This window comes from Acomys minous (genome assembly GCF_964271855.1).
Source record: "Acomys minous genome assembly, chromosome: 4".
Taxonomy (NCBI): Eukaryota; Metazoa; Chordata; class Mammalia; order Rodentia; family Muridae; genus Acomys; species Acomys minous.
This window is the reverse complement of record NC_140486.1, coordinates 112505109-112529613: the sequence shown is the minus strand read 5'-3', so window position 1 is coordinate 112529613 and position 24505 is coordinate 112505109. Positions and strand designations below refer to the sequence as shown.

General features: G+C 45.7%; 1 protein-coding gene across 3 annotated transcripts in view; it reads right to left on the bottom strand.

Moving 5' to 3' along the window:
- Positions 1-24505, bottom strand: part of TRPM8 (transient receptor potential cation channel subfamily M member 8) — a 107457-nt gene that overhangs the window by 5694 nt on the left and 77258 nt on the right. For all 3 annotated transcript variants that reach the window (XM_084779685.1, XM_084779687.1, XM_084779686.1), the window contains 7 exons: positions 24031-24122; positions 23110-23251; positions 19894-20065; positions 16903-17080; positions 7434-7624; positions 2816-2915; positions 1428-1461 (listed from right to left, as the gene is read on the bottom strand). In XM_084779685.1, coding sequence (XP_084635811.1) covers positions 1428-1461; positions 2816-2915; positions 7434-7624; positions 16903-17080; positions 19894-20065; positions 23110-23251; positions 24031-24122 — 909 coding nt within the window. The remainder of the gene's footprint in view (positions 1-1427; positions 1462-2815; positions 2916-7433; positions 7625-16902; positions 17081-19893; positions 20066-23109; positions 23252-24030; positions 24123-24505) is intronic.

Genomic DNA, 24505 nt, shown 5'->3' with positions numbered 1-24505 from the left:
AACTACGCATTGGGCCACACACCAGATTGAGCACAGGTCTCATGAAGGACACACTTTAAGCATCTACATCCAGGCCCCTTCACTTTGCACTAGGGTGGCTTGCTAGCCACTCTGGTACTAGACTCTCACACTAGAAGCTAAAGGCTTCTTAAATACATACAACCTCATAAGGCTAGATCAAGAATACAGAGCTCAGGGACAGCAAGATGGCATGGCAGGTAAAGGCACCTGCTGCTAAGCCTGGCGACCTGAGTTCAATCCCCCAGGCCTACACAGTTGAAGGAGAGAATCAATACGTGAGAGTTGTTTTCCACACCCATAGTGTGGCATGTACACACACACACACACATACACACACACACACACAAACACACACTCACACACACACACACACACACACACACTAAAATGTAATTTAAAAAAAATACAAAACTCTGCCGGGTATGGTGGCAGAGGCAGGTGGATCTCTATGAGTTTGAGGCCAGCCTGGTCTACAGAGTGAGTTCCAGGACAGCCAAGTCTACACAGAGAAACCCTGTCTTGAAAAAAACATCAGTATCAAAATGTCCCTAACAAAGAAAAAGCTCAAGAACAGAGAGACAGCTTTGGTAGTGAATACTAGCCAACATTTAAAGGCAAACAAACACCAATACCATTTAACCTCTTCCACAAAATACAAGAGGGACTGCTTCCAGACTACACATATGAGGCCAAAATTACCCTGGCCCCAAAGTCTGACACATATAGCAAAGAAAACGCTAGTCCAATACCTTGGTGGATAAAGATGCAAAAAGAAAATTAAAATAATAGGGAGCTCAGTTCAAGAGTACATTAAAATGACCATACACCACAACTAAGTGCAACTCACTCCAGAGATGTAAGGGTGGTTCAGCATATGAAAACCAATGGTGTGGTAAACTTCAGGAACAGAACAGGGGCACAGAAATGACACATCACATCCACAGTAAGAGCAGGGAGAATGAATGCATGCATGCCTAAACTCAGTTCAACTCTTACACAGTCCTGGACCCAAACCCAGGGAATGTTGCCACCCATAGTGGGCAGGTCTTCCGACACTAATTAATGTAATCATGATGGTCCCTTATAGACATGTCCATAGGACGAACTGGTCTAGACAACTGTTCACTGAGACCCTCTTCCCAGGTGATTTTTTAGATTGCGTCAAATTGACAGTTAAGTCTAACAGAAGGGGCACTTCTGGACTGTTGCATACAAAGGCTGGCAGCTTAAGAAGAAATTTTGCTGTAGGCCCTAGCTCTTAGGTGATTCATGCAGACCCACGTCTAATTTTTTTTTTTAAACAATGAATGTCTTCTTTTGTTTTCCAACCCCATACACCAGCCTATAGCCAAAAATCTCACAGACGTTAAAGATAAAATAAATCATTCCAGAACTCTGAGTCATACCTTTGTATCCAGTTGTCTAAACCGATGCCTCATCCTGCAAGGAAATTACAAAGTAAAGTAAGAGGAAGAGTTGGAGGAGGGAGGCTGCCTGGCCCTGTTTTTGTCTTTCAAAGGGCAGAAGACAGATTATGTACAGTCTTCATCAGGGTCAGCCTCACTGGTCTCTCTGATGTTCTTCACACCCAAACAAAGCAGAATTCCTTTCTCACCCCAATTAAAAAGACAGAAAATCAAGGCTATGTCTGCTGATAGGGGTGGTGAAACTTGACACGTAAGATCTACCTTTGTCCATATCCAAGACCTGGGAATCTAGAAGACAGGGCATCGGTGCTGTCTCAAGAGAAAGAGCGTCCTACACTCCTCAAGGGTTATGCTAATTCTAAGAAAGAGATTAGTTGGGCTCATATTTACTCATGCTGGTCAGAGTACATTTTGAGGTGTGTTTAAGCTCTTAGAAAAAGTAACAGCTGTCACTGAGAAAGGCCAGCCTTCACAATAGCAAGAACATGCTTTCTTTCTTTCTTTCTTTCTTTCTTTCTTTCTTTCTTTCTTTTGCCTGCATTTTATTTTTTTATTATTTATTCAGATTACATCCCGACTGTCATCCCCTCACTTGTATCTTTCCGTTCCCCCTCCCTCTTTCACCCTATTCCCCTCCCCTAGGGGACCTCCTCCCCCACCATCTGACCACAGCCTACCCAGTCTCATCCAGATAGCCTGCTTCCCTTTCCTCTGAGTGCTGCCAGGCCTCCTCACCAAGGGGAAGTTGTCATATTGGGGGCACCAGAGTTCATATCAGACTCCGTGATACACTACTTACATACCTTCTGCAGAACGGATCGATTTCCCAACTTCTTCAAGAAGTTTAATGACTGGGGGAGGGGTCACATAGGGATTATATAGTTTTTTAAAACCCACACAATTTAAATATGATAGCTATCACTTTCCAGAGACAGCTTGTAACAGGCCACCTTCTAGCTCTGTATTGCAGCATTGTGAAGATAAACATGCCAGTGGCCTCTGAGTCTTCCTGGAATTCACTTCTGCAGTTTGTGGCTCGTGTTTCTTGGCTCTGTGGATCCTATTGTCTATCCTTCTACACTCAAGCTCTTGATGCCCAGAACACAGGTCATCCCACTGTTCCAAGAGAAAGACGCAGCCCACATTCTATTCTGTACCCTTTGGTGGAACAATCAGATTAACTGAGGTGTGGTATCTCCCTGCTTTGAGGGAATGCCGTACGTCTAAGTATCTGTCATCTGCAATCGCCTGGGAAACATTTTGAGTTACTATCACTCTCCTAACTGAGTATGCCTAACTGCCATCACTCTCCTAACTGAGCATGCTCCGGTACACCGCCTCCTACATATACAAAGTGCCTGACGTACTCCTCTGAGTTGTCATTGGCTTTGGTGTTGATCTTGACAAGGTAATTCTCCTTCATGACGCCCTCCCATGCCAAAGTCTCGTTGTCCTCGTTCCTGAAACCTGAAATAATGAGAAAAGGGGGAAAATAAAACCATTCAGGTTGCCTCATCTGGCCCTGTTTCCCAATCGATGCCCAGCAGGCATCTGACAGGCTCTGGAACTAGGACAATTAGATCAGTCTGCACCAGCTGATCTGATTACACCACTGCATACTAGTGATGGGGGGGGGCAGGGCGGGGGAGAGCAGTGGGATGCTGCTACAGTTCTCAGTAAGAATGAGGGCGGGAGCCACCTGTGTGGACTAAGAGTGCAGTCTGTATTCTAAATAGAGATTCATTTGAACCCTGTCTGTGCCTTTTGAGACTTAGCACATTCCACCAATAATTTGAGTGTTCACATTGGGTGCATCCTACTCCTCTGTTTTGATGACGTGCACACACAAAGCCGTTTGGCTGGTTACTCACTAAAGGTTTTCCAACTCTCAGTCTAAAGCCAGGAGATCCTTAGAGGTGAGTAACCTGATGACACTGATTCTGTGTGTGGGTCATGTGGGTGTCCTCTCTTCCCTCCACCCTTCCCCCATGCCCTAAGCCACGGCAAACTGGACAAACTGGCCTGGGACATGTTCTAGGGAGGTTCATGTTTCCTTGTCTTTCAGCATGTGAGCCTTTCAGCTGGAGGCCAAAGGAAGGTTACATCATCAAGATCACATTTGCAATGGACACCAAACCCCAAGAATTCATGGGGACAGGAAAGAGATGTTTATATAGGTGGCCACTGGAATAGACTTCTGAGGTTTTCACCCTTAACTTACCATGTAAACACATACACTCTCATAATAGAGTTTATAAGCTCTAATACCTTCCTGGATTGAAATAATTAATTGAAGATCAAAGCAATGTTTGAGTGGCTGGATTCGAGAAAGCTCCATGCAGCAAACATGCCTTTATCTTTAAATGATTCTACATGATAGTTCCTAACCAATTTCCTTTCGAGTGAGTTTTGGAGTAGTTTCCAATGTCTTTCCTTCAAACTAAATGCTTAGACCTCAACATAGGTAAGATGGAAACTTCTGGACACAGGCAGCCAGTACAAGAATGAAAAGCAGCCAAGAAAAATGACCAGCTTCCATAACAGTCAGGGAACGGTTAGCTGAAGTGGTGGCCTAGCATTTCCACCAGCTCTATGGGAAAAAATGAGCAGGCTCTAAAGTAATAGACATATATTAATCCCAGCAAAAATATAGAGAAGCACCCGCCCAAACTCTGGGGAGAGTTCATCCACTGGAACAACTTAATAGTGACAGAGGATGAGAAGGTTGTGAGAGGCATTGCACAAAGAATTAGTGACACACTTATTCCTCATCTAGATAGTTGTCTTCTATAATTAACATTAAAAATTATTCATATGGTGAAAATGCACGTATATCACTTCTTATCATGACATCATATACTAATAAGAATCAAACCAGGGGCTGGAGAGATGGCTCGGTTGGTTGTGAGTGTTTGCTGCTCTTCCATAGGATCTGAGTTCACACAACTGCCTATCACTGCAGCTCCAGGAGCGCCAATGCCTTGTCCTCCGCAGGCACCCACATTCATATACACATACTCACATGGAGACACATGTATACATAATTAAAAATTAAAATAAATCTTTTTTAAAGAGCCTACCCAAAGTATACATTTAATAAGGACTTGGCTAAATTAACTATGGTACACCCATACACTAGGATAGTTTATAATAAAAATTCTTAGTATGGACATTCTTTGTTCATGGATATTAAACATGTTTGTGGTATATTATCAACTGTATAAAAGAACAATTTACCCTATAAATGGATGTGCAGCCTATTCTCCAGGCAATATGCATGCCCACAGAAATAATGCCAGCTGTTGACATTTATGTCTGGGCGGTGGTTATATCTGCCATGGATTCTTACACGTGCTTTTCTGTATTTTTCAAATATTCTATAAAGATCATATATTGCCTTCCAAATCAGAAAAAAATATATTTTCTAAAATCACAATTACCAAGTAGCACATTTTTTTCTGACTTGAAGATATTGCTAAACAAGTAAAAAAAAATTAAAGTTTGGACTCGGCCTTTTTGCTTTCTGGGTTTTCATTTCTGAAGAAGAGCCATGTCTAGATTAAACCCTTGACCTCCCCGTTGTGTTGGAGGCAAACACAAAGTGCCCCTAAGGAAAATCTGCAGCTGGAGTCCGGGGAGAGGCAAGGTGCTACGGTGTCTAGAATTAGTCCTCTCTAAGAGGCAACAAGTGAGCCCGCGTGACTAAACAGGGTAGAGAGTATCCGTGAGGGAACTGGACTCTGGTCTCCTCTCCATGATCACTGCCACCAATGGGGAGAGGGGACCTGTCCTGCTTCTTTGTCTCCTCCTGAGAGTGAGGTCTGTAGGAGGAGAGCAGGTGGCATTGTTTCTTCCAATTACAGGCATGTATTACCATGTCTGGCCTTTCAAGTCCTTAGGTGTGTGAGGCAAGGCTTTTGTCAAAGCCATCTCTCCAGCTCCTTTTCCTCACTATGACTCTTATTCATTGTTCAAACACAAGGAAATGTGGAAGCCTTCCCAACACATTGATTGTGCCCCCTCAGTCTTCTCCCAGATTCTGAAGACACTCTCATTTACAACAGGATCTCAAGATGGAACCAAATATTGATGTGGGCATGTCACTAAACGCCTCTGATATTCGGATGTGGCTTTTGAGTAGTACTTAAATTCTAGATCTGCACTTCCAGTTTCCATACTGGACATAAAGACTTTCAGTTAGTAACGGCTCAATTTGTTTTCCAGGGTAAAATAATAGGGAGGAAGACAGCCACTTATCCAAATTGTCAACATACTTTCATCAAGGAAGACAGTTATGCATGTGTAATGGTCAATGACACCTCCAAAGTGTCATTTAATGTCTTGGAATGACACAGTTAAAGCTGAGTATGAAGGCCCTTCCTTCTTCAGGCTGACTGAAAGCTGGAGGTGCATTTATATTCTGAAAGCCAGGATATAAGTCAGGTCTCTGTGGATGGGACTGAAGGTCAACAGTGAGTATCTTGCCTCCAGTTTGAAGTAAAGAATCACACGCGCACACACACACACACACACACACACACACACACACACAAAGATGGCACTTAAAATTTGTCATAGTTTCCATCAATTATAGTATCTAGGAAAGTGATATTGTTGCTTTCTGAATCATAGTATTTGAAGTTCCATCAAAGAGGCCTTGTCAGCCTAACTTGACTTGTAAATCCGGTAGTGGAACTTATTCCATATTCACTTCATCACATACCACAAGGTAAACAGCCAGAACACCACACCTAGTTGACTCTGTCAAGGGCACAGTGACCTTGCAAGAGCCTCTGATGGAGCAAAATGGAGTGGAGTTCTGAGAGGCGCTGTGATGGAGACCCAGAAACACAGAGGTGCCAACAGCATGCTACAAACAAAACCTCTGGAGCATTGGTGGGCTGCAGCCAGCAAAATGACGGGGGCAGGCAAGCCCTTTGGTAGGTGACTCTCTGCCTCAGTGTTGCCCAGATGCTAGGCATAGGGCTTTAGGATGTAAAGTTAGCCCTTCTGGGTGTTCATCTGCCTTGAGATGTTGCCTCCTTTCTATTGTTCAGCCTTCCTTTCTGCCATAGAAATGTTTATCTGTCTCTGCCCCCATCACTGGACCTTGGAAGTATGTAAAGTTGACACTTGCAAAGGTTCACTCCTGGGTTTGAATGGAAGGTTAGATGAGTTTAGATGTTTGAACAATTCTGAAATAATAGTTAAGACCTCAAAGACCATAAGAATGACGTAAATGTGTTTTGCATTGTGATATGGACATGAAAATTTGGAGACCAGAAGTAGAATGACACCAGTTGAATGAATTTTTCTCCAAATTCCCATGTGTTAAAGGGTTGGCCTCCAAGATGGCACTGTGGGGAGGTGGTGACACCTTCAAGAGGTGGGGCCCAGCATGCTCTTAAAGGAGATAGTGAGACTTATTTCTGAGTCTCTCCCTGTTTCCTGGAAAGTGATAGATTGATTTTTCCCTGTCACACACTCTCCGCCAGACCCAAGGCCATGGAGCCACCCAGTCTTGAACTGGATTCTCCAGCACTTAATCAAGTGAACCTTTCGCTTTACAAGTTAATTACCTGAAGTGTCTCATTACAGTGATAGAAATCTGACTAATAAAAGCAACCCCAAAAGTCCTTGACCCTGTTGAAAGTCAGGCTAACCCTGCCTCCCAAACATAGCTTCACAGAAGTAGTAAGGGGAAAAAAAAACCCCCACTCTACCCATGGTTTTACATTATCCATGAACCCTACTGAGGAAACATCTTATTTACACTGTTACTATGTTTGTCCCAAAGTCATTCCCCTAAAAGAGGCTACCCAGCAGCCCTGCAGTGCTTCCCAACACACCTCGTCTCTTGAGCCATGCATTGGCTGACCTGACACACAGAGACACACAGAGAAGTGACCGCAGTGATGGAGACCACACATGCCTTGTAATGACCCACTGCGCCAGAACCCGAGCCCCAGCAGCTGACCCACTCACAGCAGGCGGAGGACTCCATGTTCTTCTCTTTACAGCAGCATTTGAAACATTTCTTCACCACCATGTAGAAGTAAGCGAAGACGACGAAGGGGAAGGGGATGTTGAGGCGGTTGCAGTACTCCTGCACCAGGAAGTACCGCTGGAATTTCCACACCTGGTCGTTGTTCTCCTGCACGATGCCCACGGTGTAGCTGTCAGGGGAGAGAGAAGAAACAGCTGAGAGAGGGATGCACTACCTACCCCACCGCTCCGTTTGCCTGTGACGCAGCTCTGCTGGGCAGCCACTCATGTGGTGGCCTAGGCTAGACATGGGAGAAGAGTTGTGGTTGGCTCCACAGCCAGGACAACTTGGTGCAGGCAAGTCTCTGGCTTTGGTTCTCTTTTGGGTTGTTTGTTTGTTGGTTGGTTGGTTCTGATAACCAGACCAACAAGAAAAATGTCCAGTGAACTTCAAAATGGTCTATATTTCCAAGCCTTTCAATGATGCCCTCATCCATCTGTTACTGTACTAGCTACAAAGAGGCCTGGGAATGATGACTCTGGGAATGGTTTACCCCTTCTTCTGCCTAATTTAAACAGTCTGGATACATCTTGCTGGCATTTCTCAGGAGCCTCAGACAGAAAGACAAAATGGCTGTCCTAAGGACACCTGCCACTCGTTGGCTTCTACAGGACCAGGGGAGAAGGACTCTAGGAAGAGCTATCATCAAGGACTGTCACCTGTGAGCTTGTACAGATCCCAGTTGCAGACATACATGACTTCATGTGGAAAGACCCTGGCAGAGGGAGAAATGTGAAGAGAGTCCTATGGTATGCCGACAAGGGCAGATGTGGCTTTCTGTGAGCTGTAAACTTGCGGAGATTAACAGATGCACAACTGCTAGGAACCAAGGTGAGGGGAAGCCATCTCTCTCCCCATCCACCAATGCGGTCTCACTAACTGTGAAGATTACAAGCCGCTCTATAGTGCTCTGCTCTCTCCACTGCACTTGGAGTTGATGGAGCTGAGAGTGAGGCCACTGTTTATGAGTTCATCCACAGTTTAGAAATGTCATACGAGTGCTCCATCTGAGCCACTGAACTACAGAGCGTGTTGGATTCTGGTAAAGTCAGTATTACCTTGGGAGAGATGGTGTTCAACAGCCACATTGTGGAAACTAACCAGGCAAGAATTTGCACCCCTTTCCTACTCTTGATAAGACCCAGAAGGCTGAATGGAAGTCTCTGCCAGACACAGATTTATAGGAACTGTGAGCCCCATGAGATATACAATGCTGCAGCCCAGAAGAAGCCGAAAGGTGTGGTTTCTAAAATGAAAAAGAAAATACCTCTACAGAAAAACTGTCTCTTAATGGAGATACAGGCTCTCGGTTTTCTAACCAAAAGTATGTCTTCCCATTTCTTTGAGTTTTGCTGAGCACCGGGAAACTTAGTTTGGCCTCTGCTTCTTTTCCCATATTAATTCAGCAATAGCAGGTTAGTTGTGGGATGAGCATGTGGCAACTGATTACCAGCATATAACATTTCTAGCTTGGCAAAAGGTTTTCTGTTTGTTAGTTGGTTTGGGGTTTTTGTTTGTTTGTTTGTTTGTTTTGTTTTGTTTTGTTTTGTCTTGTTTAAAGATGTATTTATTTATTTATTTATTTATCTATTACATATACAGTGTTCTGCCTGCATGCCTACACACCAGAAGAGGGCACCAGATCTCATTATGGATGGTTGTGAGCCACCATGTGGGTGCTGGGAATTGAACTCAGGACCTTTGGAAGAGCAGCCAGTGCTCTTTCCCTCTGAGCCATCTCTCCAGCCCCTGTTGGTTGTTTTTTTGTTTTGTTTTGTTTTGTTTTGTTTTGTTTTTAAAGGAGCCTTAAAAACACCCATTGTTTCTACCCAGTGACTTCACTTTTAGGTGCTCAAGCTAGAGATAAGGAGATACTGATAAAGCTATACAGGAATGGATACACACACACACACACACACACACACACACACACACACACACACACACGGCTCCTCACCAGGTGAGAGCTACCTGTGCCCCTCAGCTAAGAGAAAAGAACAATGTAAGCACTCAATACTGAGAGCACACTTCCTGTTTATGGGATGATAATTGTGATCTCATTGCACGGCCCGTGAAATCCAGTTTATAAATAATAATTTTTTGTACTTTGGGGAAAATTTTATATGTTAAGAGGGAGTAACTAGGTTCAAACACCTACGTAAAGTAAACCATGACTCCAGGGACAAGTGGGTCTGTCTCCGGTGGTAGCATCTCCTGTATCACAGCTGGGTGCCCTTGGTTCTCCTGCCCTCCCACCTTCCAAGCATCATACAAGAAGAGTGAGTGCTGCACATGCTTATCTTAGTGTTGGTTTCACACTCTACCCCTAACTCTTCAGAGTGACGACCGTTGAACTACCAAAACTCCAAGGCTATCAAATAGAACACACTGTCAATATACAAGGCTCGGATTTGTTTACTTATTTAAGCTCTCCTATAGCTCAAGAACCTCCAGGTCACTACATAGCTATGGATGACCTGGAACTGTTCATTCCCCTGCCCCCATCTCTCAAAGATGGATTGCTGGCACAAGCCATCACCACAACACCACTTACGCTGTGCTTCAGATCAGGCGCAAGGCTTCATACATGCTTGGCAAGCACTCTACCATCTGGGCTACATCCCCAGCCCCTACAAGATTTATTCTAGGCCGCCATGTCTGTTGATTGAGTTAATATGTGGATAACTCTGTAAGTCTTGTTACCACCTATGACTGACAGATTGGAAAGCCGAGGCACAGAAGGGCAGGTAAATTGAAGTGTTGATTTGGTCTAGCAATCTAGTCCTGAGTCTGTCCCAGAGCAGTAGAGCAAAAATGTGTGATGTTCTGAGAGTTCCGCTGTTTCCAAGGGGTTTAATAGGATGACTTGACATTTTGTCAAGTACAAAGCATTTGACAATTTGGGTACAAATCATTACAAAGCAGCTAACAATTTGGGTAGTGTGCATTTTGAACACAGCAAGGCCTCTGAAAGTTAAGAAACCCATATTACTGAAGGCTCACATGCAAAAGTGCCTATGAGGCATGCCAGTGGCTGCCTGGCTGATTCTTTCATCTACTTTCCACAGCAGAATTTTCATGTGCAAAGCAGATCAGGGCTGTGGATCCATTAAATGAATCTAACGGTGCCTTGTCTGGTGGTTATTCCCAATGTAGGTCAGGTTGCTGGAGGCTAATGCTCAGCCTGCCATCACTACCACCTTCCCTGGTCCTCAGCTGCTTTTGCTGTCTACAAAGGGCACCGCCTTCATCTGCCACAGCAGTAGCCCAGAAGCACTCGAGATTAGTGACACTCAGGCTAAGCTGCCAGACATCAACAGCTCACTATTTTCTGCCAGAACAGCCATTTTTATTCTAATCTTTAGCTCTAAGAGCAGCTTACAATTTCATGCACCTATTCCAAAATGGATACTGATTGCTTAAAACTCAAAAACCCAAACAGAAGCCACTGCACCCACTTTAAACATTGAATGCCATTTTCAGGTGTTTTATACAAAAGACGTTGCTGTGCCCAGACGGAGGGAGAACATTGCTTGCAGCAAATTAAGAAGCGCATGGGCCTCCCTCCCGTGAGAGCTCAGAGAGGAACTCTGATGGAACGCCCACTATGCCTTGCCTGAACTGGCCATTCGGACTCACTGAAACACATTTTGTATTTTCCAAATCATGTAGGGAAGGATCCGACTGACTGAAGCCGTTTGCAACCTTTCATTTGTTTCTGCACAGCCCTGAGAATGCTCAGACCAGGATAAGGCCATGGGGCATCACTTTTTTGAGTCCATTTAGCCAAAGGTCCTTCTGGGAAGGCCTGCAACCCCTGCCTCAGAGGTGCATAGTTAGAGTCTGCCAGTCACGACTCTGCCTTGTGCTGTCATTCTCCACCTCAGAGGACCCCCCCCCCCCTGTATCATTGTTTTGTTTCTTCTTCTAGGGCACCAGACTTCAAGGCCCTTCCTGTCAGAACAGCAATTTCTTCTGCATCTCCTGGGCAAGATGAACCTTGGGAGCAACACTTCTAATAAATGGTAAAAAAAACTTGCATTCACCTCCCACGAGGCTCAAAGGAGCTAGTGAGCATGGGCACCAATACCTGAAAGCCAGGGTCCACCTTTCCTGCACGACAGAAGCTTCCAGATTGTTCAATTTCTTTTAAATCAGCTCAAGATTCAGTCAAATAGACGTGGGAGTCCTCCGGGGGAGGCTGATTATTAAACATAGCATCAATTGTTCTGTCCAAATTATTTACATGTATTTGTGTGTGTGTGTGTGTGTGTGTGTGTGTGTGTGTGTGTGTGTGTGTGTGAAAACATAAGTCAGGCTCGGCTGTTGTTCTTTCTTTGTGTCCCTCTTTTTCTTTTGACTGATCTGCAACTTACTAGTTTGGCTGAGAGCCAGACCCAGGGATCTGCATGTCTCTGCCTCTCCAGAACTAGGATTAACATGTGTTGTCATGCCTGGCTTTTTAATGTAGGTTATTGGTCTTGAGCTCAGGTCTTCATGCTTGCTCCACAACTCTCTAATTTTCATAGTCTTTAGAAGTTAGTTTTAACTTCTGTGGAGAAAAGACTAGATTCTTCGGAGAAAGGCCTTCTACGACTGATGTATGAAAATGTCTCTCAGTGACACAGGCATCAGAGTGGTCTGGGATTAGCCTCGCCCCTGCCAACTCAGTCAGTGTTCGAAGTCTTCCAGGTGACCACTGGCCATCTGCATCTCCCTAGAGGAAACCATAAAGCCTGCAATAGCCTGCTAGGAGGTTGTCATCCTGATTTAAAAGAAAATGGACAATCTGGAAGCTGCTGTCATACAGGAAAGTGGGCACTGGCTTTCAGGTATTATTTATTAATCTGTATACAGTGCTCCGTCTGCATGTACACCTGCAGGCCAGAAGAGGGCATCAAATTACATTATAGGTGGTTGTGAGCCACCATGTGCTTGCTGAGAATTGAACTCAGGACCTCTGGAGGAGCAGTCAGTGCCCTTAACCTCTGAGCCAGCGCTCGAGGGAGGTGAATGCAGGCTTTCACCATTCATCAGGAGTGCTGCTCCCAGGGTTCATTGCCCATGAGGTACAGAAGAAAGGCAACATCTCAGTGGGATGAAGGTGGGCAGTGGCAGCAGAAGTCATCTCACAGGACCAACTGAGTACCCTCTGTGGAGCTGAGGAGAGGAGAGGAGGAAGCAGAAGCCCCTTGGAGGGAGACACTCGCTAAGACTGGAGATGTCGGTAGCCTTCAGCAGACGTCTGGAGTTCAGATAGCCTTGGGCACAGATGAAACCCAGAAGTACGTTAAAGGGACAACACGCCACGAGCACAGATCAGATGGAGGGTGGAATGTTAACAACAGTGCTATAATCCGTCGTTGGCATGATGCATCGTAGCTCCAGATCAAAAGGAAAATGTTTCAGTAATTACAGGAGAGTCTTCTGAAACGCCGAACATCCTTTTCCGGTTAGAAAATAGGCAGAGGAGAATGAAGCAACAGGACAAATAAGGAATTGGGGCGGAGACCACCCACAAGGTAATAAAAAGGAGGAAGACAAATTGTTCATGAAGGAGGGCTGTTACACAATCAATAAGTGACTCTGTAAAAGCCTTCCTGCATAGCAAAATGTAGCCACTGGGAAAAATCATAGAGAAAAGAAATTTGCTCACATCCCTAAATGGCTGGAAATAAGAAAAACCTTGCAAGCCCCACACAAAAAGAACTACAGAAGTTTGCTGGAAACTACAGATACCAAAATACTGTAAATATACCACTCTTTCTGGAGATTATGAATCCAGTTTCTCCTAAATAATTCAACAAAGAGTCATGAGATTTTTTTTTCAAAAGAAGGAAAATCTCACTATAAGCCAAGGGCTCCTTCATAGAATTAAATATACATGAAAACCAAGGGAAGATTTGAGTAAGAATAATAGGGTCGGGGGAGCTTGTACAACAGATGTTTTAATGACTTAAAAAAGACTTCAGTAATGAAAACTATTTGATAGTAAAAACCAAACTAGAAAGAGCGATCAAATCAGAATGCACAATCTGAAAAAAAAAATTATAAAGAAAAAAATGGATGTGAAACCAACAGTGGGTTTCAGAATAAATTAAAAGTCCCAAAAGACTTATTAGCTAGATTCCTTTTCCAAAGATTTATTCATTTTTATTTCAAGTGTATGTCTGTGAGCCTGCATAAGTTTGTGTGTACTATGTGTGCACAGGAACCCACAGTGTCCAGAAGAGGGCACTGGGTTTCCCAGAACTGGCGCTTCAGACAGGTGGGAGCCACCATGTGGGTGACAGGAACTGAACCCTGGTTCTCTATGAGAGCAGTAAGTGCTCTTCAATGCTGAACCATCTTTCCATCCCCCAGCTAGACTCTTGCCCAAGTATCTCCTCCAATGTGTCATAGAGGACCAATGGCCTTTCCTTCCCAGACACATGAGTGTAACTTTCTAATCAGAACTGCTTCTTTTCATAGGGGTAGCCCTGACTCTTGAGCTCTACCTCTGCCCAGCATGTATGGTGAAACACTTGCTGTATCCTAGTCCCCTTTCAAAAAGAGGGCTCAGTGTTTAAAGGCATAGCCTGCTCTTAGAGAGGATAGGGTAGGTGATATCAGTGTAGGCGAATGTCTCTTGCTTTTCTGTGGAATACCATCCAGTCAGCCCCTAGTGCTCAAGGACTATCCCCGCAAGCACATTTGCAATGGAGATAATGTGGTCACCATTGTGAGTGCCTAAGTTTTGCACTAAATACTGTGATGTGGTGTCTGGCAGGGGTGACATCCTGGAGCCATTTGCCCAGGGAGCGATCTCCAGACAGCTTAGCACTCATCAGAAATGGCATATGAAGGACTGGCTCACTGTTTACAGCATGGCCTCCACTGCCCTCAGACTTCTCTCCAGGGCTCACTGAAAGGAAAGTAAGCCGGGATTCCGGAAAAGGCTCCCAGGGGAAGGCAACAAGACCAATCACACTGAAGCCCTGAGTGAGGTGGTAGCTGGGTGGGGTGCAGTGACTCTTCCAAGAAGACAATGAGGAAAGCTGAACACACACATGCAGCCATAAACACAGATGCAGACCTTCGCTGCCAGAAAGGCCCAGTACAGCTCTGATTCCCTCATTTCCTGATCACAGTACAGATGACAGGTGGTAATATTGGAGAGGTCCTTACATGCCAGGTGGCTTCCATGACAGCTCATAGCCCAAAGATTCCAAGACCCCTGTCAACTCAATGCTGTGGCATTGGCTGCTGTTGGCCCTTGGTCTCATCCCTGAGATCTGACAAGAAGCAAGTTCATGGAGGGAAGATTCATGCTGGCTCATGGTTTGAAGGGACATAGTCTGGTTCATCGTGGTAGGACGGGCAGGGAAGTGTGAGCAGCTAACAGCTGCAACTACTAGGGCATCGGGGATCCTCACATCTCAGAGGATCAAAAAGGGGAGGCTGTAGGAAAGAGGGTTTGATGGAGGGAGAGAGAAACACTGGCACCTGAAGCAAAGCTGAGACCTGCTCCCACCCGGGAACTCACTTCTTTCAGCCAGGCCTTCCTTGCTAAATGTTCTGCAGCTTCCAAAAAACAGTGCCATCATCTGGGACCGAATGTTTAAACACACAAGCTCACAGAGGACAGTTCACAGTTCTGCAGATTTAGCTGGTGGTCCATTTTCCCCTGAGCTGTCCAATGTTCTGCTGGTGTCTGCCCATGCTCACAGCAATGGACAGGCTGTGTGTAATCTTGGAAACACTGTAGGTGACAGGTTAGTTTTCAAGTGTGGCACCATTAAATCAGTGTTGGCTCTTTGCATGGCTCCAGATATAATTTTTTATCATGTGGTTGTGTAGGTAACATTATCTTGATATCTTCTAACCTCTGATTTTTCTTTTCAGAAAAATTATAACTACATTAGATGCCATAGAGCTACGTCTTCATAACTTATCTGTCTCCAGTATCACAATGATTTAAAAGTGTTAGCAGATGACTACTTGGTTATTTCCCACCTTTTAATGATCCAAAGGCATGCACTAAAATGCTTATGAAAGCATTTATGCCTCTTATTGAGAAGACTCTAGAAGCTACAGTGTCTTTACGCTGAGAACCATAGGGAACATTATTCTTGAAACAGACAGATGGACTGAAGTTGTGACAAACAGAGGAAAAGCCTCAGAACTAACAATTTGGAAGAACCTCACCATGGCTGTCCATCAAGACCAAATCAGCAGTCCGCGTGTCATGGATTCGCCCCTTCTTTCACGGCCACTCAAAAGCACTTTAAGTTACAAAAGCTTTATGGTTTGTGACCAAATATGTAAGTTGTGGAACAGTTAAGCAGATTATTAATATCATTCGCTGTGACACACAGGAACCATCGCTGTGTCTCTTCACAGCTACAGACACTAAGATCATTCTGTTTGTTCGAGATGCCACTTCAAGCATCTTTCATACTTGTGAGAAACTATATGCAAGTGAGAGACGTACTGCAGCTGAACAAGGTAGGGCTTGGACAAAATGAAGCTCTTCAAAGTCATGAGTGAGCTTGTGACAGAGCCTTGTGAGCAACTTAGCAAGTGTCTCCCTGGAGAGGCTAAGACCAAATATGCCAGAAAGCAGCCTCTGACACCTTCCAAGCTCAGGATGGATAGAGCTCCTGGGTCCTTTGACTTCTGGGTTACACATCTGAGGTGTTATTGGTTGTCGTGTATTGTTCTGTACAAGCTTGTCTTACGTAAAACCAAACGCAACCGCAAGGAACCCCAGAGGTGATGTGCTCTGGAGCCATCACGCTAACACGGTCAACACTGCGAGCTTTGGAATCACCTAGGAGGCACCCCTCTAGAAGGGTCTCTGACAATGCTTTCAGAGAAATTTAACAGGAGGGAGAAGACCCACTCTGAACATGGTAGGACTAACTCATGGGTCGGGGTACTTGGCTGAATAAAAGGGGGAAAGGAAAAAGTAAGATGAACAACAACATTCACCACTTTCTGCTTCCTGACTGCCGATTCCACAAGGTGACACCCCGACTCCCATGACTGCCCCACAACAGCAGACTGTACCCTCAAACCATAAGCCAAAGTAACCCTATCCTTCTACTCATTGCTTTTGTCAGGTGTTTTGTCCCAGTAACAACAACAAAATAAATAAATAAATAAATAAATAAATAAATAAATAAAAGCAGGCGTTTCAGTTGCTCTCTGGAGAACTGACATGACGCTGAACATAACCTGGAGTTAATGGAGCTGGTCACATTGCTTGTCTGTGCTGTCAACTCAATCAAAGAATGGCCTATAGAGTACTCTGGGTTTTTTTTTTAACATAGTCCCTTTAAGGGTCACAACCATGACACCAGACTCCCAATAGCCTCTACTGTCAGCCAGACTGGAAGCCCAATGGAATGCGTGACGCAGACATACCCAAACATGGCGACGAGGAGGTTGACCAGCAGGATGTTGGTGGAAAGCATGTAGATGCACACCAGCGGGATGGTGATCCACTCGGGAAATCGGGGCAGGTTGTGCTCATCCAGCTCCACGCACAGCGGCTTGGATTCATTTCCGGAGAAGGTGCAGTGGGAAAAGTCATATGTGGTACCTGCGGGCACAGAACCAAGAGGCCAGTGAGGCCCCTTTGGAAAAGCAAGGACCATGGCAGGCAAGGGGGTGTGGGATCAGAGCGACCTGATGCCTTGGGTACAACCTTCAGAGCCTCCTGCCCATCAGACGGTTTACAGAGCAGCCACTGGGAAATAGAGACTTCATTAAGATCAAGATCAAAGCAAGAGGGTGGTCCAGTTAGCTTCAGTTACCAACCTAACAAAGCCTAGAGTCATCTGAGGGCGTCTCAGTGGACAGGCTGCCAAGAACAGTACGGCCATGTCTGTGAGAGATTGTCTTGACTGATGGTTAATATAGGAGGACCCAGGCCATTATGGGAAGTGCCATGTTTAGGCAACTGGGAGGAGGGTAAGACTACAACTTAGGGTCTCTTAGAAGGCTAGTTTATCATTCGCCAGTGAGATAGCTAGCGAGCAGCCTTCCTCTGTGGGCCCTGTCTCCAGTTCCTGCTCAAGCTCTTGCCCTGAGTTCTCTCCGTGATGAATTGTGAACTGGAAGTGTTACCTTTGGTCAGTGTATCTTGTCACAGCAACAGAAACTAGCACATGGTGTGTGGGCATGCTCTGTGCCCCCCCAAGAAGCATCCAACCTCCTCAGTGAGTTTAAAGATTCAACCTGCACCAAAATCCCAACAGGAGGTGGGCAAGATGGGCTGAGGCCATCCTCTTCATTGGCCCACCCAGAAACAGCTCCCCACAGAGAAACCATCTCTGAAATGATCAGCAGGATGAGTGGGTGACAATCATGTGTGCAAATAAGAAGACACGGATGCCCAAAACAGTGGCAACAGCACATGCTAAGGCCCTGTGGTGGTAAGACAGAGGGCTAGGAGAGTAAACTGGGCAGTGCTGCATTGCTGGATAGCTATGTTCACAATGAAAGCCATGGAGCACTGTTAGAGGACAATTAACAAGTCTTTACCAAAGGACTTCTGTGGTCACAGCAGACATCTAAAGGATCCAGAAAAGGTCACAAGGAGAGCATGAGTAAATGCCAGAGCACTGTCAACAAGGATGTTCTGTGTGGAGGAGTCACGGGATTGAAAAAATCAAGCAAACCAGCTGAGCACTAGCATTTAGGGGCAGTGTCAGGGGGAGGCATCATGAGTTAATCTTGATTGACAACCCGATGGGCTTTAGAGTCGCCTAGGAGACATGGCTCTGGGCATGTCCATGAAGGTGTTCCCAGAGATGTTCAGCCTTTAGTATGGTTGGCCTCCTTCCCATGGGCTGGTGTCCTGGACTGAATGAAAAGGAGAAAGCGAGCTGAACATCAGCATTCACTTCTCTCTCTTCTCTCTTGATTTCTGCCTCTTGATTGTGGATGTGCAGAGACAAGTTTGCTTCACTCTCCAGCCGCCATGACATGACAGACTGTGTCCCCTCGAACGATGAGCCAAAACAAACCCTTCCTCCTTAATTTGTTTCCGTCAGGTATTTGGTCACAGCAACAAGTGAAAGTAATTCTGGTCTGTGAAGGACATCAGAGGTCTGACATGGCGTGGATAGGAGATATAGCTTAGTGGCGGAACACTTCTCTAGCAAGTTCAAGGCTCTGTAAGGTGGGAAGAGCTCAGCACAGTCCTTGGAGGAAATCTGGGTCTACAAGAAAAGGACTTTTTATTTGAACTAGACAATATGCATCTGTGTGAGTTCAGAGAAGGCCACAGGCTGGGTCTCTAGCTCTGAGGAGGCACTCAGCCAGAGCCCCTGCTCTCTGTGTTGACACCAGGGACACACTCTATAGAAAGAAGGTTCTGTACCAAGTAGTGTGCAAAAGAATTCAAAGGATAAAATGTGCATGCAGCACAACTGCCTGCCTTGGCCTATTCTTCCCTCCTTCCTGCCTTCACCCCACTCCCTCATCCCCACCCCCTCCAACTCTCAAGTGCTGCTCCTTCGTGGGACTCAACCCATGAAGAGCTGTCCTCAAAACAAACTGAATCCCAATGCCAACTAGAGGGCCCCAAGGACCCTTTCACCCCTGCATGGAAAAGGTCTGTTTCTATGAGTCAAGGGACAGAAACTGATGGAGAAAAAAGAAATCACAGAGGCCGAGAAATGCCACCTGCTAAGCTCAGCCTTGGCTCAAGGAAACTGCCAGTCACTGCAGTTCATGCTGGCAAGACAGGAGAGACAAGAAGTCAGGGCTACTGGCAACATCATGAGCTCCCGCCACACAGTCCAGCCAAAACACGATTTGCTTATGCCCCATGCCTGACTTTTACAACCGGAGTGTGGGTACAACAGAGCCACCATGCTACCACCAGTCTCACTTAACAGCCTGCTGGGCAGTGAGCTAGTGATGGGAACCTGGACATTGTGACAAACAGGGGACAGTTCACAGCACTCCTGTCTGGATGAGTAACGACTGTCCCCTTCTACCCTGGTAGCATGACTGGCTGTAACTGAGAAATGGCATGTTTTATAAAAATTGGGATGTGGCTCAGTTGGTAGAGTGCTTGCCTAATGTGCAGGAAGCCCTGCAGTCAACCCCCAGAGCCACATTAGCCAGGCATGGTGGCAAATGCCTGCAACCTCAGCAAGGGTAGGAGGATTGGGTATTCAAGGTGATCCTTAACTACACAGGGAATTCAAGGGCAGCCCTGGCTAGAGACCTTTTCTCAAGAAATACTGATAGATAAAAATAAAAAGACTTAAAGATTGAACGGGGAACAAGGTAAGATCTTATTCAGGGGCTAGGAGAAGAGGTGAATGGGTCAGGGATGAATTCAGGATGTGAGCCCAATCAACACCAGGTCCACCTCTGCCCGAGCAGATGCCAGCTTACTATCCACGTCACTGGGCACCTGGCCAAACATGGCCAGGTAGGGCTCGTAGATGACAGAGCGGAAGATCCACCTCCATCGCTGTTCGTTTTGCCTAAGGATCCCCTGTCTGGCCACTCCGAAGGCCACCATCCACACCGCAAAGAGAAACAGGAAGAAGAAAACGTCGATCAGCTGCCAAGGAAGGAGATCAGAACAGTTAGAACCACACCCACAGTGGCTGGCTACGCAGCCTGACCATTCCCAGCCCAGCCACGGAGACAGGCGCAGAGAGGTTCCAGGACCCAGAAAATGTAAGTCATCAAGTTGCCTGGCCACTTACTTATTTGCCTTTGGTTGATGAGTGATTGACTGATGGCTTGTGGACTGCCTTGCTGGGATTAAGACCAGGGCCTTGCACATGCTGGGCAGGTGCTCTACCTCTGAGCTACCTCCCTATCTCTTAGCCAGTAACTTAAGAGCACAATATTGTTGCCTTTAGGTTTGGAGATGTCTAATAAGCAGAACGAAACCCAAGCCCCGCACCTTGCTTGCTGATCTCCAAGCAGCTCAGACACAATAGCTTTGTGAGCGAGGGCCCAGCTCAAAACCCAGAGGACCTCTGTTTGGGAGGAGGAGCTCTCTCCAGACACACCTTGCAATACGTGCCTTCTTTCAAGGCGCAGACTATTTCTGCAGAATTACTTCTTAGGAGAACAAAAGCTGCCTTTGGCAGCCGAGAACCATTTACTTTTTCTGCTGTGTTTTGCACACACACAGCTTGATGTCATGGTGACTGGATGCCTCAGATATGCTTTGTGTTAAAACCACGTGCTCAATCTCAGTGTTGGAAGCGATGGCCACAGGAGCTCATCCAGCGTCCCGTCTGATTTCCAGATGGAACCAGCTTTGGGAAACAACATCCCCAGCCTGCAATTTCCCCCTGGCCTGTATGTAAAACAAGCCTGGTGGCCTTCCTCCCGCATGAGTGTTCCAGGGTGTAGAATTTAGAATCCCATCATCTCTAGGCATCTGGCTCACGATTGATCTCTAGAAAAACATGTCCACCTCCCCGAACTAGAGCAACTCCATCTACAAAAATGGCAGCAAAGCCCCTCCCTACATACACTCTGAGCAAGCTGCTCAGACTCAAATGGAAAGCACACTGCAAAGTGTGAACTCCCAGGAAACCCAGTGCTGCCAGCACGGCACATGGACACGGTTGGAGCCCTCTTTCCTAAAATCTCCCCTGAAAGTAGCCTGTATTAAAAACATAGTTTGTTGTTTTGTTTTGTTTTTTTTTTCCTTTTTTAATTAATTTATTCATATTACATCTCAGTTGTTAGCCCATCCCATGTATCCTCCCATTCCTCCCTTCCTCCTACTTCCCCCCTACTCCCCTCCTCTCCCCTATGTCTGTGTCTGAGGGGGACCTCCTCCCCCTGAATATGCTCATACGGTATCAAGTCTCTCCTTGGTGACCTATTATCTTTCCTCTGAGTGCCACCAGGCATCTCCATCCAAGGGACATGTTCAAATATGGGGCACCAGAGTTTGTGTGAAAGTTAGATCTCCTTCTCCACTCAACAGTGGAGAATGTCCATCAGCTAGTCCGGGTAGGGGTTCAAGGTTTACTGCCTATTTTTTCCTTGGCTGTTGCCACAGTTTGCGGAGGACGCCAGGGCCCAGACTCGCCTGTAGTTTTCCAGGACCCGCTGGATCCTTCTATTTCCTCTTTCTCCCAGGCTTCTCACACCTAAAGTTTCAATAGGATGTCCTCCCCTCTTACCCACTATCCTGGTAGGTACAGTTTTTCATGGGGACGTACACCTTGGACTAGTGTCTCGATATAAGTGAGTATATACCATTTAGCTCTTTTTGCTTCTGTGTGAACTCACTCATTATGACAATTTCTAGTTCAATCCATTTGTCCACAAATTTTGGAAATTCCTTGTTTTTAATAGCTGAGTAGTATTCCATAGTGTAAATGTACCACAGTTTCTTTATCCATTCTTCTATTGAGGGACATGTAGGTTGTTTCCAAGTTCTGGCTATTATGAATAAGGCAGCTATGAACATGGTTGAGCATATGTCCCTGTTGTGTAGTAGTGCATCCTCTGGGTATATTCCAAAGAGTGGAATAGCTGGGTCTTGAGGAATCGAACTGAAGACCCAAAGATGAATCCACACACATTTGCTCACTTGATTTTCGACAAAGAAGCCAAATCCATTCAATGGAAAAACGACAGCATCTTCAACAAATGGTGCTGGTCTAACTGGATGTCTACATGTAGAAAAATGAAATTAGACCCCTATTTGTCACCATGCACAAAACTCAAGTCCAAGTGGATTAAAGACCTCAACCTAAAACCACAGACATTAACCCAGTTAGAGGAAAAAGTGGGGAAGAGTCTGGAACTCATAGGCACAGGAGACAACTTCCTGAACAGAACACCAACAGCCCAGGCCTTAACATCAACAATTAATAAATGGGACCTCATGAGGCTGAGAAGCTTCTGTAAGGCAGGTGACACTGTCAAGAGAACAAAGCGACAGCCTACCGACTGGGAAAAGATTTTCACCAACTCTTCATCTGACAAAGGTCTAATATCCAAAATATATGAAGAACTCAAGAAATTAAACACCACCAAACCAAATAACCCAATAGAGAAATGGGGCGCAGAGCTAAACAGAGAATTCTCAACAGAGGAATATCAAATGGCTGAGAAACACTTAAAGAAATGCTCGACCTCCTTAGTCATCAGAGAAATGCAAATCAAAACGACACTGAGATTCCATCTTACACCCATCAGAATGGCTAAGATCAATAACTCAACTGACACCTCATGCTGGCGAGGGTGTGGAGAAAGAGGAACACTCCTGCATTGCTGGTGGGAATGCAAACTAGTACAACCACTTTGGAAAGCTATCTGGTGCTTTCTCAGAAAAATGGGAATAGGGCTTCCTCAAGACCCAGCTATTCCACTCCTTGGAATATACCCAGAGGATGCACTACCACACAACAGGGACATATGCTCAACCATGTTCATAGCTGCCTTATTCATAATAGCCAGAACTTGGAAACAACCTTCATGTCCCTCAATAGAAGAATGGATAAAGAAACTGTGTTTTGTTTTTTTAAGGAAAAAGCAAATGCCACTGTGAATGCAAGCTATGCTGTGGACAAAGGACTCTGAGCAGGCAGGAGAAGGGTGCCCGCCAGTGTCGCTGGCACTTACCATCCGCTGCAGCATTATAATCTTGGGTCCTAAGTTCCTGCTAACGGTGAAAATGTGGATGAGCCTTAGAGTGAATATAATGTAATCCAGGCAGAAGATGACTCGCCCAGAGTACAAAGAGCTCTTATTAGAAGAGTGGAGCCTGTGGAGAGAAAGAGAGAACTTATGGGACACGGCACAGCACTTCCAACTTCACTGCAGTGTCACTGCATGTGTACACATGCACGCATGTTTGTGGAGGCCGGAAGCAGACATCCGGTGTCTAATTCTACTGCTTTCTCTCTTAATTTTTGAGGCAGGGTCTCACACTGAGCCTGAAGCTCGCTGATCAGTCAATGAGCTACCAGATCTGCCTATCTTGCCCCAGCCCTGAGTTCAGGTTATGGTGGGTGCTGTCACCCTATGCTTTTACACAGTTTCTGTGCATCTGAACACAGTCCTCACAACTGCACGACTGAGCCAACTCGCAGGCTCACTTTTGGGTCTTTGGTGATCATCTTAGATTTAGCTGTCTTCGCACACACTCTATTTCTGCCGTTAGAGGGCAATATGGCACCTGTAAGGGCAACTGCAGGACCACTGTGCTTGCCAAAGTCACTCGTAACTTAAGTTAAGTGGGCCAAAATGAATCAACACAGGAAGACACTCAACATCCCCAGTACCCTCTCCTTGGATTCTAAAATGCTCCCCAAAGCCCATTTGAAAAAACAAAAAGGGAAATTACAAAGACTCCAAGATGGGGAGAAATTTATGTTGGGCTAGGTGTGTCTCCACAGGGCAGGGGTAATGGGTTCTTATGACCATATCTGACAGGAAAGGAAGCGACACTCCAGCCCATGGACTTGAGATGCCTAAGATTTTTTTCAACATCTTTTGTGCCCAAAATGTCTGCAGTTGGGAAGGTGGTTAAGGACCGCTTACCGGAATACAATGCCCGCTATGAAGTAGAAGAGCCCCAGGGTATCCATAACGTTCCACAGGTCGGTAAAGTAATTCACTCCATTCATGTACCACTGTGGCAAGAAAGAGCAGACAGACATGGGCAGCATGGACACCGGTCTCTTCCAGGCCTGGAAACGTCCACTCAGTTTCTCTCAGGGCACTTTTGAGACTGTTTGTGTCAACTGAGCCCTACCAGAACCCTGCTGTTGCAAGGGGACCAGAAAGAAAGCTGCTCTCTTATATATGTGCAGCTATTAGAGGCACAAAAAGGGGCCTGTGTTCTCTTCTCCTTTTGGAATGGAGCCCCAACGAAAGAGTGTGACCTGTGTGGGAAAACGTGAAACAGCCGAGGACAGAGGTGTAAACAGTGCACTATACAACTACAAAGTGTCATCCAGATGTTGTCACCATAGATGTGTGTATTCATTGTAAAACTATTGTCTCTGTCACACAC